The sequence below is a fragment of the Bubalus bubalis genome, chromosome 13 (genome assembly GCF_019923935.1).
Source record: "Bubalus bubalis isolate 160015118507 breed Murrah chromosome 13, NDDB_SH_1, whole genome shotgun sequence".
In the NCBI taxonomy this organism is placed as follows: Eukaryota; Metazoa; Chordata; class Mammalia; order Artiodactyla; family Bovidae; genus Bubalus; species Bubalus bubalis.
This window is the reverse complement of record NC_059169.1, coordinates 16,244,199-16,266,897: the sequence shown is the minus strand read 5'-3', so window position 1 is coordinate 16,266,897 and position 22,699 is coordinate 16,244,199. Positions and strand designations below refer to the sequence as shown.

Here is a 22,699-nt window from a genome sequence, read left to right as displayed (position 1 = left end):
TTATGTTAAAAAGGATAAAAAGTAGGAAACTAATATTTTTGTACATTATACCAAGGTCTAGTAAGCATCTGTAAAAATGTATTATCCAAGTAATAGCTGTGAGCAAAAACAAACAAAATTAATCACCTCAAGACTGAAAAATGCTTTATATGGCCCAGGACTCTCTAAAATCATCAAATCAACCACAAAATCATCTAAATAAAAATGTAGCCCATGTTCAGAAAGCCAGGAAGCCTAAGGTGCTATTTACCTCATTTTTTTTTTGTTTGTTTGTTTTTAATTTTTGGCTGAGCTGGGTCATGATTGCTGTGTTCAGTTCAGTTCAGTTCAGTCGCTCAGTCTGTCGACTCTTTGCAACCCCATGAATCGCAGCACACCAGGCCTCCCTGTCCATCACCAATTCCAGAGTTCACTCAGATTCATGTCCATGAGTCAGTGATGCCATCCAGCCATCTCATCCTCTGTGTCCCTTCTCCTCCTGCCCCCAATCCCCTAGCCAGAGTCTTTTCCAAGGAGTCAACTCTTCGCATGAGGTGGCCAAAGTACTGGAGTTTCAGCTTTAGCATCAGTCCTTCCAAAGAAATCCCAGGGCTGATCTCCTTCAGAATGGACTGTTGGATCTCCGTGCAGTCCAAGGGACTCTCAAGAGTCTTCTCCAACACCACAGTTCAAAAGCATCAATTCTTCGGGCTCAGCCTTCTTCACAGTCCAACTCTCACATCCATACATGACCATAGGAAAAACCATAGCCTTGACTAGACGGACCTTTGTTGGCAAAGTAATGTCTCTGTTTTGATATGCTCTCTAGGTTGGACATAACTTTCCTTCCAAGGAGTAAGCGTCTTTTAATTTCATGGCTGCAGTCACCATTGCAGTGATTTTGGAGCCCAAAAAATAAAGTCTGACACTGTTTCCATTTCCCCATCTATTTCCCGGATGCCACAATCTTGTTTTCTGAATGTTGAGCTTTAAGCCAACTTTTTCACTCTTACTTTATTCATCAAGAGGCTTTTTAGTTCCTCTTCACTTTCTGCCATAAGGGTGGTGTCATCTGCATATCTGAGATTATTGATTTCTCCCTGCAATCTTGATTCCAGCTTGTGCTTCCTCCAGCCCAGCATTTCTCATGATGTACTCTGCTATAAGTTAAATAAGCAGGTGACAATATACAGCCTTGACGAACTCCTTTTCCTATTTGGAACCAGTCTGTGTTCCATGTCCATTTCTAACTGTTGCTTCCTGACCTGCATACAGGTTTCTCAAGAGGCAGGTCAGGTGGTCTGGTATTCCATCTATTTCAGAATTTTCCACAGTTTTTGTGATCCAGGCTGTTCTAGTTGTGATGTGTGGGCTGCGCCTTGTTGCAGTGCATGGGCTTCTCACTGAGGTGGCTCCTTTTGTTACTGAGCACAGGCTTGAGTAGTTGTGGCATGCAGGCTCAGTAGTTGTGCCACATGGACTTACTTGCTCTTCGGCATGTGGAATCTTCTCAGACTAGGGATTGAACCAGTGTCCCCTGCACTGGCAGGTGAATTCTTCTCCACTGCAAAACGAGGGAAGTCTTGTTTATTTTCACTTGCTATTTCTTCTATGGATTAAAATCCTGCATAGTACCTACTACACTTTCCTATTGGCCGTAACTTCCAGGAATCCTGACAGCAGAAGAATGAGGGAAACAGAATAAACCCCTTCTGCTAGGCTGGTTCACTCACATGTCCCCTCCCCACCCACAGCAGCCTCTCTCAATCAAATCCAACACCAAATGTCTCCTGGAGTGATGGGGGTGGGGACCGTAAGCAGAAGAGTAATAGGTAGGATGTACACAGTGGAGTGAAATGGCTTCATAAACATGCTGCCCAGGTTCATCTCCCCACACAGAAATAAAGCTAATGATGATACTGTGTCAAGTTGCGACAGTCATTAATTCAGTCTCCAAATTTAATTTGCCAAACATTTTAGAATATCAATAGTCCTATGATTTGCAGGTTTAAGAAGGAAGAAAAAGAATCTGTTATTCCTAAGTTGTGCTACAGAGTTTCTTAGATAATTCATATTTATGCCTTTGGGGAAAATTTAAGACAAGTGCAAGTTAACAGTACATTTACAATGGAAAATCTGACAGACACATTGTCTGACAGTAAACAACATTGCCTTGAGTGCTCTAGGGGACAGGATTATATCAAGAGCTGTGGTTAATGTTTTCCTGACATACCAGTTCACCTTATTCCTGACCTACACTGGAACTGGAAATAATTAGGATCAGCTTTTACCCTAACTGAAACTCTCTGGGTAGCATCTGGGGATTAAGTTGAATATTTATTTTCTTCATTTTTATGTTACAAGGGTATCATTCACTAAATTACAACTACGTCCACTAGATGGGTGTGGTGCTGAGAGTTTTAAAGAGCAGTTCTTTCTGTTATTCAGAGTTGTCTTGTGTATGTGTGTGGTGTTGGTTACTGGCTGCTCACACCTGTCTGCTACTCACCCTCGAAACCAGCAGTCCCTAAGCACCCTCTATGTGCCCTGCAGAATGCCACTTTCTGGGGAACAAAGATGAAAACAAGATGCTCTCTGATTTTAAAAAGCTCAGGGTACTTACTCTGAAATACAGACTCCAAATTATAAAGCATGCTATAGGTGCTAGCTTTTATTTTCATTATAGTAAAATTCACTAACATAAAATTTAACTATATAACCATTTTTAGTGGACAGTTTGGTGTTTAGTATATTCACATTGTTGTGCAGCCAAACTCAAGAAATTTTTTGCCTGCTAAAACTGAAATTCTATACCCATTAAACAAACAACTTCCCATTTTCCATCCACCAGTCCCTGGAGACCACCATCCTCCTTCCTGTCTCCTTGAATTTGACTACTCTAGGAATCTCACATAAGTGGAATCAGAGTATTCATCCCCTTTGTGTCGGGCTTAATTATTTGGCAAGATATCATGAAGGTTTATCCATAGGTCAGAATTTTTTCCTTTTTAAAACTGAATATTTCATTGTAAGGATTTACTTCCTTCCAACTTTTGGCTACTGTGAAAAATGTAACATAATTTCTATCCTAAAAGAAAAGATAAGACACTAACGAAGAATTGAGGGTCTCAAAGATGTGTTAGATCAACTCAGAAAATGAGGAGATGTTCACCAGCCAGATGATGGAGGGAACGGGTCTCTGAGGTGGAGGCGCAGCATGCACGCTGAAAACCAGGAGGGCATGGTGCTTTGGGAGAACTACACATGACCTGATTGCAGGGATGTGCATAAGTCAGGAGACATATTGGCTTCAGAGGAGATGGGGAAGAGCTTCCTACCACCTTGTCTGTTCTGGTTTCTCTTCAAGACATGTCCTGGGCCCAGCTGAGAGCCTCAAGCTTAACGTGAAAGGAACATCACAGCAGACACTGACAATGGCAGGTCTAGGTCACAGCCTCTCTGCCATCTCCCATGTGGATCTTCCCTGCTCCCTTCAAGGTGCTTTTGACTTTGAGCAAGTCTCCAGGCCTGCCTCCATCTGAGGCTCTGGTTCCTCACCCCTGACTGGATCATGATTCAGGTCTCTTCTGACAGCCCTACTGGACTACGCTTAGGGCTGTGGTCTGGTTCCGGCAGCAACTCACCCAGGCCAGTAAGGATCAGTTATGTGCTAAAGAAAGAAGCAGTCTGTGGGTGGGAGGGCAGGGGCACGGCAGCTCAGTGTGGGTGAGTAGAGGACAAGTCCACGGCAAAAACCCAGGGACAGAGGAGCAGGCTACAACCAGAGGGCACCATGGGAGGAAAAGAAACACAAAGAAGAAAAGATGGGGGACATTGCTGATGGCCCACTGGCTAAGAACCTGTGTCCCAAAGCAGGGGGCCTGGGTTCCACTCCTGATCAGGGAACTATTAACAGATCCTACGCTGCAACTAAGAGTGTGCATGCCACAGTGAAGATAAAGATCCTGTGTCCACAACTAAGACCAGCACAGCCAAATAATACATAAAATAAATAAAAAATAAAAGATGGAAAGGAATGAAATATTGGAGAGTTAGGAAAAAGGAGCCAGGGCAGACTACACAGTCTTTTTTATGAATAATTAGGTGTCACATATAGTATCCTGGGTCAGGTTAAGATCAAGCCCTGGAGCCCAGGACCCATCAACCACCAGGAAGGAGCTGGTGACAGGGAAAAAAAATGCTGGTATCCCCATTCCATGGTCAGTTTCCCAGAAAGATTCAGGGACATGTCACTGATCTAATCTGCATCCTTAGGAACAAAGAATCCCCTGTACACAGACAAGGAAGCCAAGACCAGAATGGTGCTAAAACTTTAGCGGATTTTAAAGAGGCAAATGGCTTAAACTAACCTTTTCTCTTAGGCCAACGGACATTCCCACGTTCTTCAATACCAGAGGCCCATCCAAGCTGTACCTGAAGTTCACATTAGAAAAGTAAATCGCTCCACTCTGGGGCCAGGATGGAGGTGGACGATATTCATATTCCCAGGGTGCTTCTTTCTCAAGGTCTGTATATTCAATCCCCCTTTCTACTGAAATCATCTGAAACACATATGGCATCACATGAGTTAGTGTCAGAGGGTCTTATTTATGTGAAGATCAGAGACTTTAAGTAAAACCTTCTGCTTTCCTATGGTTTAGAACATCCCGGGCTCAGAATCCATAAAGGACAGAAGTAGGAGTCTGATGAGGCCTTGGATGATTTGCAAACTTGTTCATCATCCTCAACACTTTTACTTATGCCTATTCCCTTCAACTTTATATTGAAACTAAAAGCATTACAGAAATGAATGGTAAAATTTTATTTTACATCGAAGAAAAAACAAGAGAATTTTTTCAAAAAAAATACTTATGGACACCAATCAGTATGTGTGGCTACAGAAGGGTCACATGTTACAGATGAGCAGAATTGGACAGCCATCAAGACTCATTTTAATAATTAGTCACTGTCTACTCTGTTAGAAGGCTGACTTTGCTTTTCTCCCTTTAGGAAAAATTCAAAATGTATAATTTACATACTAAGGCTTCCTAAACAACCATAACCCCACACCTTGAGAGCACACTCTGAGAGGGACCTATCCTACCAGGAAGAAGGGCTGCCAGCAAATTCAGATGTTCAACACATACAAGAATAAATGCTAAAATGCAGGGAGGGGTGCAGGAACATATTAATTAAATAAACCTCAAAATACTGGATTCTTTTCTTTTACCAAAAATGAGGAATTACCCATTAAGAAACAAAGGTAAACAAGCTGCTAAGTTAATAAACAATTAGCCTATATTATCTCCAGAATTTCAGGACCTTTCTCCTTTGAGACATTCACTATATTTGAAGTCAGTCTGTGATGAATATAAAACTTTCTGACATGGTATACATAAGTCTGAAAGATGTATATTTAATTTTACATAACATTAAGCAGATGGAGAGAATACAAAAAAAAAAAACTTTGTTAACTATGATGCAAAAATAATAGTTTTACTATTTTACATAAGAATTGCTTTTATGCCATTTAAACCGCAAGGTGACTGAAAAGGCTAAGAACAGAAAGATAAACATCACCATGTTCTCAACTTCGGCACTTTGCCTGATGCACCACGGGAACATCGCCCTGAGTGTGAGCGTTAGAGACAGGACCAGGCCAACCTGCCCGAGATCCAAAGCTAAATGAGGAAGAGAGAAATAAGGTCAGTCTACTTCTCAACCCCTCACACAGCTCCTTCTGTCTCTTTACAATGAAGACTCTTTTTATTTTTATGATTTTTATTGCAGAGGTGACTGAACTGAACTGAATAGTGATTTACAAAAGTGTATTAGTTTCAGGTGTACAGTAAAGTGATACAGCCATATATATACACATATAATCTATTCTTTTTAAAGTTATTTTCCATATATATCATTACAGAGTATTAATTAGAGTTCCCTGTGTTATACTGTAGGTCCTTTCCGTTATCTATTGTATATAATAGTGAGAGGACTCCTTTATAATATTTGATTCATTTACATGTAATGATAGTATTACTTATAATATTACTTCTGTTGATTGAGACCATAAAACAGTTAAAAAATAAATAAGAAAAACCCACATGAGGGACTTCCTACGTGATCCAATAGCTGAGATTCCACACTACAATGCAGGGGGCCTGGGTTTGATCCCTGGTCAGGAAACTAGACTGCACTTTCCACAACTAAGACTTCACACACTGCAACTGAAGTCCTGCCTGTCTCACCTGAGACTGAAGATCCCCCGTGCCCCAACTAAGACCCAGGACAGCCAAACGAATAAATAAGGTTTTTATTTATTTTTTAAAATTTTATTTTATTTTTAAACTTTACATAATGGTATTAGTTTTGCCAAATATCAAATTAGAAAGAATTACCAAAGTTGTTGTTGCTCATTAAGGCATGTCTGACTCTTTGCGACACTATGGATTACAGCACACCAAGCTTCCCTGTCCTTCATTATCTTCCAGAGTTTGTTCAAACTCATGTCCTTCGAGTTGGTGATGCTATATACCATCTCATCCTCTGCTGCCCTCTTCTCCTTTTACCCTTAAATCTTTCCCAGCATCAGGGTCTTTTCCAATGAGTCAGCATTTTGCATCAGGTGGACAAAATATCAGAGCTTCAGCTTCAGCGTCAGTCCTTCCAATGAATATTCAGGGTTGATTTCCTTTAGGATTGACTGCTTTGATCTCCTTACCAGTCCAAAGGACTCGAAGAGTCTCCTCTAGCGTCACAATTCAAAAGCATAAATTCTTCGCCCTCAGCCTTCTTAAGGGCTTCCCTTGTGGCTCAGCTGGTAAAGAATCTGCCTGCGGAGACCGGGTTGATCCCTGTATTGGGAAGATCTCCTGGAGAAGAGGAATGACTGCCTACTCCAATATTGTGGTCTGGAGAATTCCATGGACTGTATAGTTCATGGGGTTGCCAAAGTCAGACATGACTGAGCCCTTTCCACTTCACAGCCTTAATGGCCCAAATCTACAGTCTACATGACCACTGGAAAAATCATAGCTTTGACTATATGGACTTCTGTTGGCAACCTGATGTATCTGCTTTTTTATATGCTGTCTAGGTTGTCATAGCTTTCCTTCCAAGAAGCAAACGTCTTTTGATTCATAGCTGCAGTCACTGTTCAAAAGTGATTTTGGAAACCAAGAAAATAAAATCTGTCACTGCTTCCACTTTTTCCATATATATGCCATGAAGTGATGGACAGGAGGCCATGATCATTGTATTTTGAATGTTGAATTTCAAGCCAGCTTTTTCACTCTCCTCTTTCATCCTCATCAAGAGATTCTTTAGTTCCTCTTCACTTTCTGCCATTGAAGTGATATCATCTGCATATCTGAGGTTGTTGATATTTCTCCTGGCAATCTTGATTCTAGCTTGTAAGTCATCCAGCCTGGCATTTTGCATGATGTACTCTGCATATACATTAAATAAACAGTGACAATATACAGCCTTTTTGTACTCCTTTCCCTATATTGAACCAGTCTACTGTTCCATGTTCAGTTCTAACTGCTTCTTCTTGACCTGCATACAGGTTTCTCAGGAGAAGGTAGGATGGTCTGGTATTCCTGTCCCTTGCAGAATTTTCCACAGATTTTTGTGATCCATGCAGTCAACGCCTTTCACATAGTCAATGAAGCAGATGCCCTTCTGGAATTCCCTTGCTTTCTCTATGATCGTGTGAATGTTGGCAATTTGATCTCCATTTCCTCTGCCTTTTCTAAACCTAGCTTGTACATCTGGAAGTTCCCAGTTCACATACTGTTGAAGGATTTTGAACACAACCTTACTAGCATGCAAAATGAGTGCAATTGTATGGTAGTTTGAACATTCCTTGGCATGGCCCTTCCATGGCATTGTAATGAAAACTGACCTTTTCCAGTCCTATGGCCACTGCTGAGTTTTCCAAATTTGCTGGCATATTGAGTGCAGCACTTCAACAGCATCTCCTTTTAGGATTTTAAATAGCTCAACTGGAATCCATTACCTTCACTAGCTTTGTTCATAGTAATGCTTTGAAGTTAAGATCCACTTGACTTCACACTCCAGGATGTCTGACTCTAGGTGAATGACCACACCATCATGGTCATCCAGGTCATTAAGTTCGTTTTTGTACAGTTCTTCTGTGTATTCTTGTCACCTCTTCCTAATCCTCTTCTGCTTATCAATCCTGTCCTATATCATATTAATCCCACCTGGATTAGATACACTTGACAGTATTACACAGGTGAAGATCATGTCATTATTCATATTTTTGTCCCTATGGCTTCAATTATCATTATGTAATTTCACTTTCTATATCCAATGCAGCTGCAGTTGAAACCACAAAAACAAGCAATGGGTTCTCAAAGGTAGTGTTTTTAAATCTAAAATATGACTCTCACAGCTCCATTATTAATGACTATGATTCAGTGTTATTACTATGGACTAGTTAAGGACACTGAATTCATGCCACATTCCAACAGCTGCTCATCTGGTACCCACACAGTAGTGAGGATACTGCTTTTGCAACAGAGAATCTTTCTCACCCCAGTACACCAGAACCCTACAACCAAGAGATTCAAATAGACTTAAAGCTAAAACCTAAAACCTAAGCTGTACAAAAAGCTTAATAGTAAACTTGATTCTCTCCTCCTAACTACAGGACACTACCTGGAATGTCCAGAAGATCAGTTTGCTACAGTTATATAGACCTTCAAACCATTCAAGAAAAATAAAAAGATTAAAGATCTCAATAAAGACCTACTGCAAATAAATAAACTACTCAAAGCAATCTATAGGTTTAGCGAAATTCCTATTAAATTACCAATGGCATTTTTCACAGAATTAGAACAAAATATTTTACATTTTGTATGGAAACACAAAATACCATGAATAGCCAATGCAGTTTTGAAACAAACAAAGAAGAAAAATGAAGCTGGGAGGAATCAGGCTCCCTGTCTTTAAACTATACTACACAGCTACAGTAATTGAAACAGTATGCTACGGCACCAAAACCAGAAATATAGATCAATGGAACCAGATAGAAAGTCCAGAGATAAACCTATTCACCTATGGTCACCTATGGCAAAGGAAGCAAGAATATACAATGGAGAAAAGAGTCTCTTCAATAAGTGTTGCTAGGAAAACTGGACAGCTACTTGTAAAAGAATAAAATCAGAACACTCCCTAACCCCATACTCAAAAATAAATTCAAAATAGATTGCATACATAAATATAAGAACAGACACTACAAAACTCTTATATGAAAACATAGAACTCTCTCTGACATAACTACAATAAGCTGTTTATTGACCCACCACAAGGGCAATGAAATAAAATAAAACATAAACATCTGGGACCTAATAAAGCTTAAAAGCTTTTGCATGGCAAAGAAAACCATAAAAATACCAAAAAGACAACCTGCAGAATGAGGGGAAATATTTGCAACGAAGTGACTGACAAGGGATTAAATTCCAAAAGAATACAGTTCGTGCAGTTCAATATCAAAAATAAATAAATAAATAAACAACCCAATCAAAAAAATGGGCAGAAGATTAAGACAGACAGTCTCCAAAGAAGACATACAGATGGCCAAAAGCACATGGATGATCAAAACTCTAATTATTATAGAAATGCATATCAAAACTACAGTGAGGTTTCACCTCACACCAGTCAGTATGGCCATCATCAAAAAGTCTACAAACAATAAATACTGGATAGGATGTGGAGAAAAGGGCACCCTCCAACACTGTTGGTGGGAAGGTAAACTGGTACAGACACCATGGAGAACAATGTGGAGGTTCCTTTAGAAACCTAAAAATAGAGCTACCATATGATCCAGCAATCCCAGTCCTGGGTATATATCCAGAGAAAACCATAATTCCAAAAGATTCACACACCCTAATGTTCACTGCAGCACTTTTTACAGTAGCCAGGACATGGAAGAAACCTCAATGTCCATCAACAAGCAATGGATATGGAAGAAGCGATACCATACATACAATGGAATATTACCCAGCTATAAAAAGGGCAAAAAAATGCCATTTACAGCAACATGGCTGGACCTAGAGATTTTAGTACTGAGTGAAGTAAGTCAGACAGAGAAAGATAGAGTATGATGTCACTTATATATGGAATCTAAAAAACGGCTTCAAATGAACTTATCTACAAAACAGAATTAGAGTTACAGGTGTAGAAAATAAACTTATGGTTACCATGAGAAAGGGAGGGGTGGGATAAATTAGAAGACTGGGATTGACACATGCATACTACTATATGTAAAAGATTAAAATAGATGACTAATAATAAACTACTGTAAAGTACAGGGAACTCTTTAATGACATATATGGGAAAAGAATATAAAAAAGAGTGGCTATATTTTATGTACAGCAGATTCACTTTGCTTTACATCTGAAACCAAGACAACAATGTAAATCAACCATACCCCAATAAAACTTAAAAATGAAAGAATGGACCAAACGAGCCAAAGCAGGAGCCCAAGGCACCACAGGTCTGCTGGAGCAGGCATGTTCATACCTGGTCTTTGCTCCTAAAGATTCCGAAAGCCAAAGACAGATATTCTTTTCTAAAGGACAATGTATGTGAAGTATCTATTAAAATGCAAATTACTAAAAAAATGATACATGTACCCCAATGTTCATGGCGTACAGAAAAAGAATCTTTAAAACAGTGGAGATATAAAAAAAAAAAAAAGTGGAGATATGTGTAATAGATTCACTTGGCTATACACCTGAAGCTAACACATTGTAAATCAACCATATGCCAATCAATTTTTTTTTTAAAAGAGATCTCAACAAGGACCTACTGCAAATAAATAAATAAATAGGAAAAAAGTTAAAAGTTCTCATCAAGATACAAATGACTTCACATGGACCAAACTGAGGAGTCATATGCAGCAAACACTTTAATACAATCCATTAGAACCAAAGAGTATATATTAGACATGATGACAAGAATTTTAAAACTACAAACAAAGCTGTAAACTGTAAACAAACACAAATGTCCACATCTGTACTTACTTTCTACCAGAATCAGGGCCCCAAAGGCAACAACAATGACAAAGATGGCAGAGATGACATCCAGATACACAGCGAGCCATCGGGACGTCGTCAAAAGCAGGAACCAAGCCTCTGGATTTGTGAATCGTTAAGCATAATACATAAACAGAAAAACCATGTTAACTGCTTCTCATAAGGGAGAGCATTTTCTCAGGTGCGCTACAGAAGATTTTACACAAGGTAGAAAAGCAAAGTTACACACCCAAGAATCCTGGAAATTCCAGAAAACTAGGCTCCAACACAAAACAACACATGGGTCACAGAGGATCAGTCCAGGAAGCAAGGATTGAGAACTTGAACCCACAGGTTATCAACAGAAATACGATCATAAGAGAGGAGGCAGTAAATCGTCTCATTGGTGTGTTCTCTGCAGTGCTGGGTCTCAGCATGAAGATCATCCTCTCACAGGGCCGACTGCTCCCAGCTCTCTGACAGCTGAGAGCACAGCTCACACAGTTTCCAGCACCTTCTGCCCTCACTACAGGGCACTGTGGTGTTTATTCTTAAGGGCCAGGGTCTACATGACCATCAGCTAACAGGATCTGCATGTGACTTTCAAAATGCCATTTTATATTCAAAATAAAGTAACGATTGGAAGTTTGACCAGGATTTCATAGACTTAGAGGAAATTCTGAATTTTCTATGTAGGAAAAACAACTTTACCGATACAAAGTATGATCAAGTGGGTTGCAAATCAGGAAATTATTTTTGTCAATCATGTCTGCTACCCTCCACACTCTGAGAAGAGTTGGCAAACCACTCTGGGGGCCAAGAACAGGGACCACCTGGTTCTGAATAGAAGGTTTTATTGGAACACAGCCATTGGCCGATGTATTGCGCTGGTCTGGATGGCACTCCACGGTATTATATTTGCCTGTCTTTCTGCTACAACAGCAAAGGTGAGTGTTGCAACAAAGACAGCACACAAAGCCTACAATATTTCCTATCTGGATCTTTGCAAAAAAGAAAAGTTTGCTGACTCCTAACCTAAAGAGACAGAAATCCACATGGCACCGTGATGGAAGGACCATGCAAGCCAGTCAGAGGAGAAAAGCAGGGCTGTGAGGGGGGAAGGGGGAGCACAGAGGAGATGCTGAGAGGAAGGGGTGGGGGAGGCAGGTGGGCAGCATGGAGAGAGATGCTGGCCAGCAAGACTACCTGAGAGGGAGGTTAGGCCTCAGAAGACAGCACACCCCATCTTGAAATTATTTCCAGAAATTTACAGACCTGAGTGCAAATCCTGGTATGCATCAAACAGCTCCTGAAACTTCTCTTCAGCTTTGTATGCCCGGATAGTCCAGAGTCCCCGGAGAGAAGATGCTAAGTGGGAAAACACCGGGCTCCGAGCTGGGAAAGCAGAGACAGACACAGGACAGAGAAAGTCAGGGAGGCTGGATGCGAGGAAACCAACTGCCTCCCGGCCTCTGTGGTCACATGTCCTGCTAAAGGGAATCCTCCATGTGACCCTAAACTCCTGCTCACACCAAGCTTCACTTTAATGACCTGGGAATGAGAGATTCTCTTTGAAACGATCTTTGAAAGATCAAATTCAAAGACCAAATTCAAATCACAGCTAGATTTAGATAAAGAAATTCTTGTTCTTTCACCAAGATCCTCTCAAACATGACTCCCTCCAAATTCTTCTGGCATCTCACAAGGTGGAAATTGCTCACAATTTTTAAAAAAATATACTGAAGAATATTTGATTTACAATAATGTGTTAGTTTCAAGTATATAGTATAGTCATTCAGTTATTAGTTATTTTTTCCTGATTATGTTCCATTACAGGTTATTATAAGATACTGAATAAAATTCCCTGTGCTTTACAGTAAATCTTTGTTGCTTATTTATTTGACATATCAATAGTAGTGTGTCTGTTAACCCCATACTTCTAATTTGTTCTTCCTTCCCTCCCAATCCCCTCTGGTAACCGTAAATTTGTTTGTTTTCTATGTCTCTATTTATATTTTGTATACAGATTCATTTGTATTACTTTTAGATTCTATTTATAAGTGATATCATATTTGTCTTTCTCTGACTTACTTTCAGTTCAGTTCAGTTCAGTTGCTCAGTGGTGTCCGACTCTCTGGGACCCCATGAATCACAGCACGCCAGGCCTCCCTGTCCAACACCAACACTCAGAATTCACTCAGACTCATGTCCATCGAGTTGGTGATGCCATCCAGCCATCTCATCCTCTGTCGTCCCCTTCTCCTCCTGCCCCCAATCCCTCCCAGCATCAGGGTCTTTTCCAATGAGTCAACTCTTCACATGAGGTGGCCAAAGTATTGGTGTTTCAGCTTCAGCATCAGTCCTTCCAATGAACACCCAGGACTGACTTTACTAAGAATAATATTCTCTAAATCCATCAATGTTGCTGCAAATGGCAACATTTAATTCTTTTCCATGGGTGAGTAATCATTGTTCACTAATTTTTGAATCAGTAGTATTCTAAAATTTAATTCTCATTAGCATCCACACCACCCTGAATTTTGATGAGCTATCTGTGTGCTGTTTCCACCCTAGATTAGTAACCTAAGGGCTGGGATTGAGTCAGTATATCCCTCACAGTGGACCAGAGCCAGACATAGGAGAGGGGTGAGATGAGAAAGGAGAGCGGACAGTCTGCTGTCTCCCCCATCCTGGGCCTGTCCCTGCACCTGCACCAGGAGTCTGTGCGGGTCACAGAGCATCTGGTTCTGCACCGCCCTTGTGCCCACAGGACTCATACAACCAAGGATTCTTTGAACAGTCTTGACTTCCACTCTGGAAGCCTGATGGATGTTTTCATAACTGCTCTGCTGGATCTCTGAACCCTGACATCATCTAACACTTCCCCTTTGTACACTGTTTAGGCAAAGAGCTGAAAGTGATTCATGGAGCTTTTGATCATCCAGTTGTGTGCCTATGTTCTCATTCCAGCATCTACACTGCTCTCTCTTCACTCTACTGACTAACTTCTTAGCTTCCTATAAATTTGCACTTATAAGAGCAACATAAATTCAGATTGAGCTCATGCTCCAAATAATAAAGGCGAGGGACTCTGTTCAGGCCTTTTCTTCAGCCCAGCACGTGTCCCAAGCACCCCAGAACTCATCAGTCTGGACACCAGGTGCTCACAGGGATGACAAGGTGAATTCTGGGGCCCATCACCCTGTCAGGAGGATGCCAAGAGTCCAGCTCCAGAAAGCACAGAAAACTCACTAAAACCAGGCTCTCACTTTCTGAGCAAATGAGGTGACATCAACACTATTCATCATAGACAAGGCTTCTGAGCAGAGCGCAGATGTGGCTGTTTACCCAGGGAGAGTCCTGGAGTGAACTCTCCAGCGTGGCCTCCCTCACCTGCTTCTCTGTCAGGAGATCAAAGCTGCAAGTGATTCTCTCTAGTGGGGATGAGGGTGGGGTCGACTTTAGAAACTAGGTGTCATCTAAGCCTTGAACACCAGGGAACCAAAACCCCATCACCGACCTCACTTCATGCCCAAGAGTTACAGTCTGGGGGAATCTGGACCCATGAAAACCCATCCTGTTTCTTTCAAATTCCAGTTAGGGCTTAGTGGGATGACAGGTGGAGAAGGTAATGGCAACCCACTTCAGTACTCTTGCCTGGAAAATCCCATGGATGGCGGAGCCTGGTAGGCTGCAGTCCATGGGGTCGCTAGGAGTTGGACACGACTAAGAAACTTCATTTTCACTTTTCACTTGCATGCATTGGAGAAGGAAATGGCAACCCACTCCAGTATTCTTGCCTGGAGAATCCCAGGGATGAGGGAGCATGGTGGGCTGCCGTCTATGCAGTCGCACAGAGTTGGACACGACTGAAGTGACTTAGCAGTAGCAGCAGCAGGATGCCAGGATGAGTGAACTGGAGGGTCTTCAAAGAAATTAGCTAGTACAGGGGGAGAGGGGATGTCAAGGCTCTGGTGTTGCCCAAAGTATCACTTTTCCCACAAGCACTGAGCTCGCTATCCTGAAACAACTATGTCACAGTCATGGTGTCAGTCCTCAGTCACAGACACGTGTAACCCTACAGTTCACATGACTGACACCTGTGTTTCTCTAAACCCCGAGGACACTTGGGGACACACCCCACCAGGACTGCAGATCTTCCCGGGCAGGAGGACCTTGGGCTGACAGCACTGCTGCAGGTTGTATTTCAAGCCATGTGAGACCTCTAGTTGTGAGTAAGTTCTCAATTCCCTCATGTTCAAGGTTCCAGTGCCTTTGGTCATGGCCAGCAAGTACTTTACAAGCATTGATTCAAGAAATCCTCATGAGAACCCCAGAGACTGTGGGAGTAAGAGCAATCAGTGGCCAAGATTAACTATATTAACCCACCTAAGTGATAGATCTGGGTGTGAGAGCCAACTTTCTGATTCCCAAGGTTGTGCTTTTAATCACAACAGCAGTGTCTCAGAGGGAGAATAATCAGAGTTAAGGATGCCTGTGTGCGACAATGTGTAATTTTTCTCCAAACTGTTACTTATGTTCAGAAAATCTTATTTATGTTCAGAAATCAAATCTTACTCAGCTAACATCCAACAGCCTTCACCATTACTGCACATCTTATTAAGCACCCGAGGTTGAACAAAGTTCCTGGTAATCTAGTATAAGAACTCTTTAAAACAGCAGACTCGATGATGAACTATGGTCCTAATACATCTGACACACGTGCTAACCCTCCCCTGGCAATGCTCGTAGCAGACATTGCTAGTTGATCCCAGCACTTTTTCAGACAGAATTTGGATAGGGCTTCATCATTCAGGCACTGCCAAATCAAAAAGCTGGTTAAAGAAAGGCAATCACATGGTACCCTGGTTTTATGTACTTATCCATGATTGACCACTGTTATGCTCACTCTTGCAAAAATGTACCCCTTAAAACCCTATTCTAATTAGCTGCCAGTATGTCATTAAGATGAAAATGTCAACCTAAGATTCCAGAAGAACTGATGCTTTTGAACTGTGGTGTTGGAGAGGACTCTTGACAGTCCCTTGGTGTGCAAGGAGATGCAATCAGTCCATCCTAAAGGAAATCAGTCCTGAATATTCATTGGAAGGACTGATGTTGAAGCTGAAACTCCAATACTTTGGCCACCTGATGCAAAGAGATGACTCATTTGAAAGACCCTGATGCTGGGAGGGATTGGGGGCAGGAGGAGAAGGGGACGACAGAGCATGAGATGGTTGGATGGCATCACTGACTCAATTTACATGAGTGTGAGTAAACTCCGGGAGTTGGTGATGGATAGGGAAGCCTGGCGTGCTGCAGTCCATGGGGTTGCAAAGAGTCAGACATGACTGTGTGACTGAACTGAACTGAACTGAACTGAAGCTTCTGAGGCAGTTAGGCAGTAGGATATGAAACGAAACCTCAGCACATTAGCAGTCCTTCAGAGCACAAGGATGAAGCAGGCTTATGCCTTCTGGTCACAGCAGTCAGGTGTCCTTCATTTGGCTGGTGGCTCCAGCAGGGACCTTAAGATATACTGTTACTCCTTCAGTTGCTCAATTGTGTCTGACTCTTTCTGACCCCATGGACTGTAGCAGGCTCCTCTGTCCATGGGATTATCCAGGCAAGAATACTGGACTCTTTGCCATTTCCTCTTCCAGGAAATCTTCCCAACCTAGGGACTGAACCCATTTCTCCTGTGCCACCTGCACTGGCAGGCAGATTCCTTTATCACTGAGCCACTTGGGAAGCCCTAAAACATATGATCAGTTACTATTTAGAAAAAATAGTGGTGTCATCATTTAAGGCACAGACCCACCACCTAGAGAGAACATAGACAGTTCTAATCAGCTGGCCACCACATGTGGTTATCAGGGGTGTGGAGGAGGGGATATCTGGATTGAATTTAGGGTCTAACTTTTAGCAGCCTACTAGGATGCAGGAAAATCCAAATATTCCACAGAGATGATGCCAAAGTTCTTAGACTCTTGAGCTTAAATACTGAGAAAATCCTGTACTGCTTTTTAAAAAAGCCTTAGGAGGAGCCCTTCTCTCCACTTTCATATGGATGGGAAATGGCCCTTCCTCAGGCAAAAATCTCTGTCAAGTGTTCCTTCTGGAAGAACCCCTCATTGATTATACCAGATAGATGGTTTTCAGCAAGACTCTTGAATGACCCCATTTCATGGGCAGCCTCAAACCATAAGATGTCTAAAGCCTTGTCTACACAGAAGATTGGATGGAGCTCATCTCTTCCTCTTCTGCATTCCCAGGTTATACCATCAACCAAGTCACATCAGCAGAACGCCACACATACCTGGACTCTACTGCTCCCCATCCATCCAAACACCTCACAAAACTGGACCTTACAAAAGTTTAGCGGGTTCTCTTGATGACTGAAAAATTTTTTTTCTATAGCTTTTATGAAATGGATGATCACTATCCTTTTTGCAATTAATTAGAATAAGTATCTCATAGAAGGCAATGGCAACCCATGCCTGTACTCTTGCCTGGACAATTCCATGGATGGAGGAGCCTGGTAGGCTGCGGTCCATGGGGTCATGAAGAGTCAGACACGACTGAGCGACTTCACTTTCACTTTTCACTTTCATGCATTGGAGAAGGAAATGGCAACCCACTCCAGTGTTCTTGCCTGGAGAATCCCAGGGGCAGGGGAGCCTGGTGGGCTGCTGTCTATGGGGTCACACAGAGTCGGACACAACTGAGGTGACTTAGCAGCAGCAGCAGAATAAATATCTTTTTAAAAAGTCAAAGTGTTAGTCACTCAGTCATGTCCAACTCTTTGTGACCCCATGGACTGTAGCCCACAAGGATCCTATGTCCATGGAATTCTCCAGGCAAGAATACTGGAGTGGGTTGCCGTTTCCTTCTCCAGGGTAACTTCCTGACCCTGAGATTGAACCAGGGTCTCCTGTATTACAGGAAGATTATTTATCATCTGAGTAACCAAGGAAGCATCTTAAGTGTTATTTTAAAAACAAAACATGCAAAGGCAACAGTGAAAAAAACTCCTTTGACTGGATGAACTGAGATTTTTTCCACTTGGTATATACAAAGAAACTTGGGGCTCAATATTCTTCTCTTCTTGGCTTGGTTTCTAGAAGGTTAAGTTGGTGTTCATTTGCAAGAATTATTTATGGTTGTGAGAGGGAAATGGCAACCCACTCGAGTATTCTTGCCTGGAGAATCCCATGGACGGAGGAGTCTAGCAGGCTGCAGTCTGTGGGGTTGCAAGAGTCAGAGACAACTTAGCAACTAAACTGCTACTACTGAAATTCACATTGGAGAAGGAAATGGCAACCCACTCCAGTGTTCTTGCCTGGAGAATTCCATGGATGGATGATCCTGGCGGGCTGCAGTCCATGGGGTCACAGAGAGTTGGACAGGACTGAGTGACTAACACACACACACATTTATGGTTGAGGTCTCTAATACAAACATATTCCCTTACTTTTTGGCTATAGTTTTTATAACTTTTAAAAATATATAATAATTCTACTTTCCTTATTAGTTTTAATATTGATGAAATATATGCATTAATAATGAGATAAATTCAATTATTTCATCCTCTGTAATCACCTGCACAATAGAATGAAGCTGAAACTACAGTACTTTGGCCACCTGATGTGAAGAGCTGACTCACTGGAAAAGACCCTGATGCTGGGAAAGATTGAAGGCAGAAGAAGAGGACAACAGAGGATGAGATGGTTGGATGGCATCACGGACTCAATGGACATGGGTTTGGGTGGACTCTGGGAGTTGGTGATGGACAGGGAGGCCTGGCCTGCTGTGCTTCATGGGGTCGCAAAGAGTTGGACACGACTGAGTGACTGAACTGAACTGAGAATGATTAGTCATAAAATGTGATTCCCATTATTCTATTATTTTTGTTTGTTTGTTTTGGCTGCAACTTTCAGGTTCTTAGTTCCCTGATCAGGGATTGAAGCTGTGCCCCCCACAGCAGAAGCACAGTCTTAACCACAGGACCACCAGGGAAATCCCTGTTCCCCATTATTCTAAATCTAGGAAGCTGAATGGGGTAATAAACTAAATGCATACTAAACAGATCCCACCCTTGTGTCCTTGGATTCTTTTCAGCATCATTTATATGAATAGCTTTAAGACATGGGGGGGGTACACAAACAGTTTGGTATCACCCCAAATACTAGTAATGATAAAGAGCAAACCTGCAAATAACAGGATTATCTTTTCAGTAGGGCTTCCCTGGTGGATAAGACAGTAAAGAAACCACCTGCAGTGGAGGACAACTGGCTTCAATCCCTGGGTTAGGAAGATCCTCTGGAGAAGGGAATGGCTACCCACTCCAGTATTCTTGCCTGGAGAATTCCATGGACAGAGGAGCCTGGTCGACTACAGTCCATGGGGTCGCAAAGAGTCAGACACAACTGAGTGACTAACATGTCTTTTCAATACATTTAACAACTGCAATGTACTTGAACATGTGAAAAAAAAGTATTTTTCAAATACATCACTTCTGATATAAATGTCCTAAAGTCTTCTTTCCTTTTCTAATCTCATCCTTTCCTTGTCATTTCTGGTAACTTCAGGAGGAGAAAAATTGTCTATTTTCCTTTTACATTAGTTGCTACATGAAAAAATATTTTTAAGAAAAGTATTTACAGTGTGGATACTCTGTGTTAGGAAATATGTCATGAACAAGACAGAAATAGGCCCTGTACCATAATGTTCACATCCATCCCCCTTGTGCTAAAATGCAAAGCCACAGCTGACCTGCCACCAGCTCTATTTGCCTTAAGAACCACACTGACTCACAGTGGCCATAACATTCAATTACCTAATGTTAACTTGTGAGAAATTCCAGAAGACAGAGTCTGTAGAATTTCAGGGGTCTTGTTAATTATGGCATAAATAGAAGCCAGCCTGCACTATCATCCCAACCTGAGAGCCCCGGTACTCACTTGTACATTCCAGGCGTTTCACTTCTCGTGATGTCCTTAAGAAATACCACTCGAGAACAAAGAAAATGATGCCAAGCGGAATCACTGGTATAGCAGTCCAAGGAATTGCAGCCACCATCACGCTCACAACACCAATCATAAGAAGAAATGTCTGATATAGCAAAAATAGATACAGAGGCCTCCTTATGAAGGGTACTTTCAAGGATAAACTGTAATGGGTTTGTTCTGTTGGGATTAAACTCTTTTCCTCAAAAAGACTTGTTGGGACAGCAGGGAATACTTTTCCTTCCAAAGAAATAAAATTATAGGTGGTCCTCATGATATTTAGGGCTTCCCTGGTAGCTCAGATGGCAAAGTGTCTGCCTGCAATGCGGGAGACCTGGATTCAATCCCCAGGTTGGGAAGATCCCCTGGAGAAGGAAATAGCAACCCACTCCAGTACTCTTACCTGGAAAATTCCATGGATGGAGGAGCCTGGTAGGCTACAGTCCATGGGATCGCAATGAGTCGGACACAACTGTGCAACTTTACTCACTGGCATGATATTTAGTGCTTGACTCAAACACGATGATAAGAACTTTCTAGGTATCAGCTCTTGTGATACACTCAGTAGCCCTATGAGGCAGGCATTACTAGTTTTAAGAGATGAATATTTGAGGTTCAGAGAGTAGGAGCTCAATCCCAACTGTCAGGAGTCAGCAGGTGGTACTAGAGAGATGAGCGAGCAGGTATCACAGGTGAGGAATGCAAAAGCCTAAGCAATGCATAGAGGGATAAAGCAGAGGGATGGTATGGGGAGGGAGGAGGGAGGAGGGTTCAGGATGGGGAACACATGTATACCTGTGGCAGATTCATTTCGATATTTGGCAAAACTAATACAATATTGTAAAGTTTAAAAATAAAATAAAATTTAAAAAAAAAGAAGTGGTTAATTACAAAATCAGTGTCCATAAAAGTAGAACAAAATGTAAATGCTGACCTTCAGATGTAGCAATTCCTCTTTCTAGAATTTACTATCCATAGTTAACATATACTAAATGTTGACTATGTTCAAACTTTCACGTGTATTAACTGATTAATCCTCATAATAGCTCTATCTAGTAACAGTATTGTCTCATTTTACAGATGGAGAGAGTGAGGCACAGGGAGAGGAAATCAACTTGATGGAGACTGCAAAGCCTCAGTCATGAAGCTGGGAAGCCCATGTCATGAGCCTTTATGACATATTTAAGCTTGCCCCCAATATACAGCCATCTTTCTATCATTATAGTAAGTACTTAAAATGCCTATTCCAACAGCTAATGATTATAACAACAGCAGATCCCATTTACCATGTGTCTACTGTCTGTAAGACACTGTGCTGAGTTCCATGAATGTTCTCTTAACCATCACATTATCCCATGAGATGATTCTATTTTGGGAAATGATCTCAATCAAAAAAAGACAGAAGGTAGACTAGAAAACAAAATCATTGGTTGATGCTGATTTAAGCATCCATCTTTATCAGGAAAATTATGATACCCTTACTTTTTAAGAATGCAATCAATAGTTATCTGCTTGCTATGACAGTGGGGTGGGGTGGTGGGGATGTGCAGATTCAGTCTGGGCCAAGGCTTCCAAAATTTGTGATCTCAGGTGGATACAAATCCATAGTGACCTGCACAAGGCAGAGAGTGCTGGGAAAACAAAGGGAAGAATTCAGGAACATTTTTAGACAATTCTAAGAAGAAACTTATGTCTGAATTTTACAGGCTAGTTTAACAATAGAAAGAGTGGCAAGAATAACTTGTGGGCAATAACTAGAACTGATGGAAATTTTGACCAAAAAGGAGCTGAGATGAGAAGTTAAGATGCCTGTCTGAGTTAACACTGGTTGTTCTGGGTCCTCTCAGAACCAGAACCTACATCCCATGCTCACCACCCCAGGGCCTCCCCACCTTGTCACCCAGGGCAGCTGGCCCAGGTGCGTCTTTGAGGGATGGGTTAGGAGGGTAATGTCTGTATCAGAGACTCGGGTTATCATTTCACTGCTCTTCCTGACCAGTTTTTTCAGAGGATCTTCACAACCATCTTGTGAATGAGAAAAGTAAGAATTTCATTTTCATTTACAGATACGACATAAAGATGGGAGGGCAAGTGGCTGCCCTACGTTTTCCCAGGAATGACTGCAAGTCAAGGAGAAAGACAGGAGCGGTTTGTACTCAGGGAATCCCAGAGCCACAGCCGCAGGCAGGAGGAGCCTGGAAGGAGCAGGAAACGTCCAGAGCTGTGACTCTGTGTCCAGGAGCCCTTGGGAGCCAAACTCTATTATCTGGATGGAGACCCATGTGCTTTTCATGTTTCTCCCACATCTGCTGTTGTATCAAAATAAAACCTAGAGTGAAGAGGATGGGATTATGAAGGAATACATTACAGTCATAAGTGGAGAAATATAGGCCTAACTGACCACTCTATTAGACCTACAAATGAACAACTGTTTACAGCCACTGCATTAAGTATGCATTCCATCTGCTACAACTTTCATGCTCATGGGGAGGGGTCCTGCCAACTCCTTCTATGTCTGGTCTTAAGTCACCTGGCTTGCAATTGTTGGTTGTCAAAAAAATCTACTAAAATGTCAATAAAAAATCCAAATTACAGCTTTTTTAGCAGACTCACACCATTTGATGTGTAATATTCATCAGTTCCAATAATCTGGCTCTTCACAGGTGA

The 22,699-nt window shown here is 41.8% G+C and overlaps 1 protein-coding gene across 5 annotated transcripts in view; it reads right to left on the bottom strand.

Moving 5' to 3' along the window:
- The window catches only part of LOC102392665 (ATP-binding cassette sub-family C member 4), a 428,577-nt gene that overhangs the window by 320,227 nt on the left and 85,651 nt on the right, over positions 1 to 22,699 (bottom strand). For 2 of the 5 annotated variants that reach the window (XM_045162433.1, XM_045162432.1), the window contains exons 21-25: positions 19,988 to 20,138; positions 12,300 to 12,419; positions 11,034 to 11,144; positions 5,560 to 5,660; positions 4,350 to 4,541 (exon numbers count right to left, since the gene is read on the bottom strand). In XM_045162433.1, coding sequence (XP_045018368.1) covers positions 4,350 to 4,541; positions 5,560 to 5,660; positions 11,034 to 11,144; positions 12,300 to 12,419; positions 19,988 to 20,138 — 675 coding nt within the window. Of the gene's footprint in view, positions 1 to 4,349; positions 4,542 to 5,559; positions 5,661 to 11,033; positions 11,145 to 12,299; positions 12,420 to 19,987; positions 20,139 to 22,699 lie in introns of those variants that run through there. The other 3 variants (XM_045162435.1, XM_045162436.1, XR_006639859.1) reach the window with 3 other exon arrangements.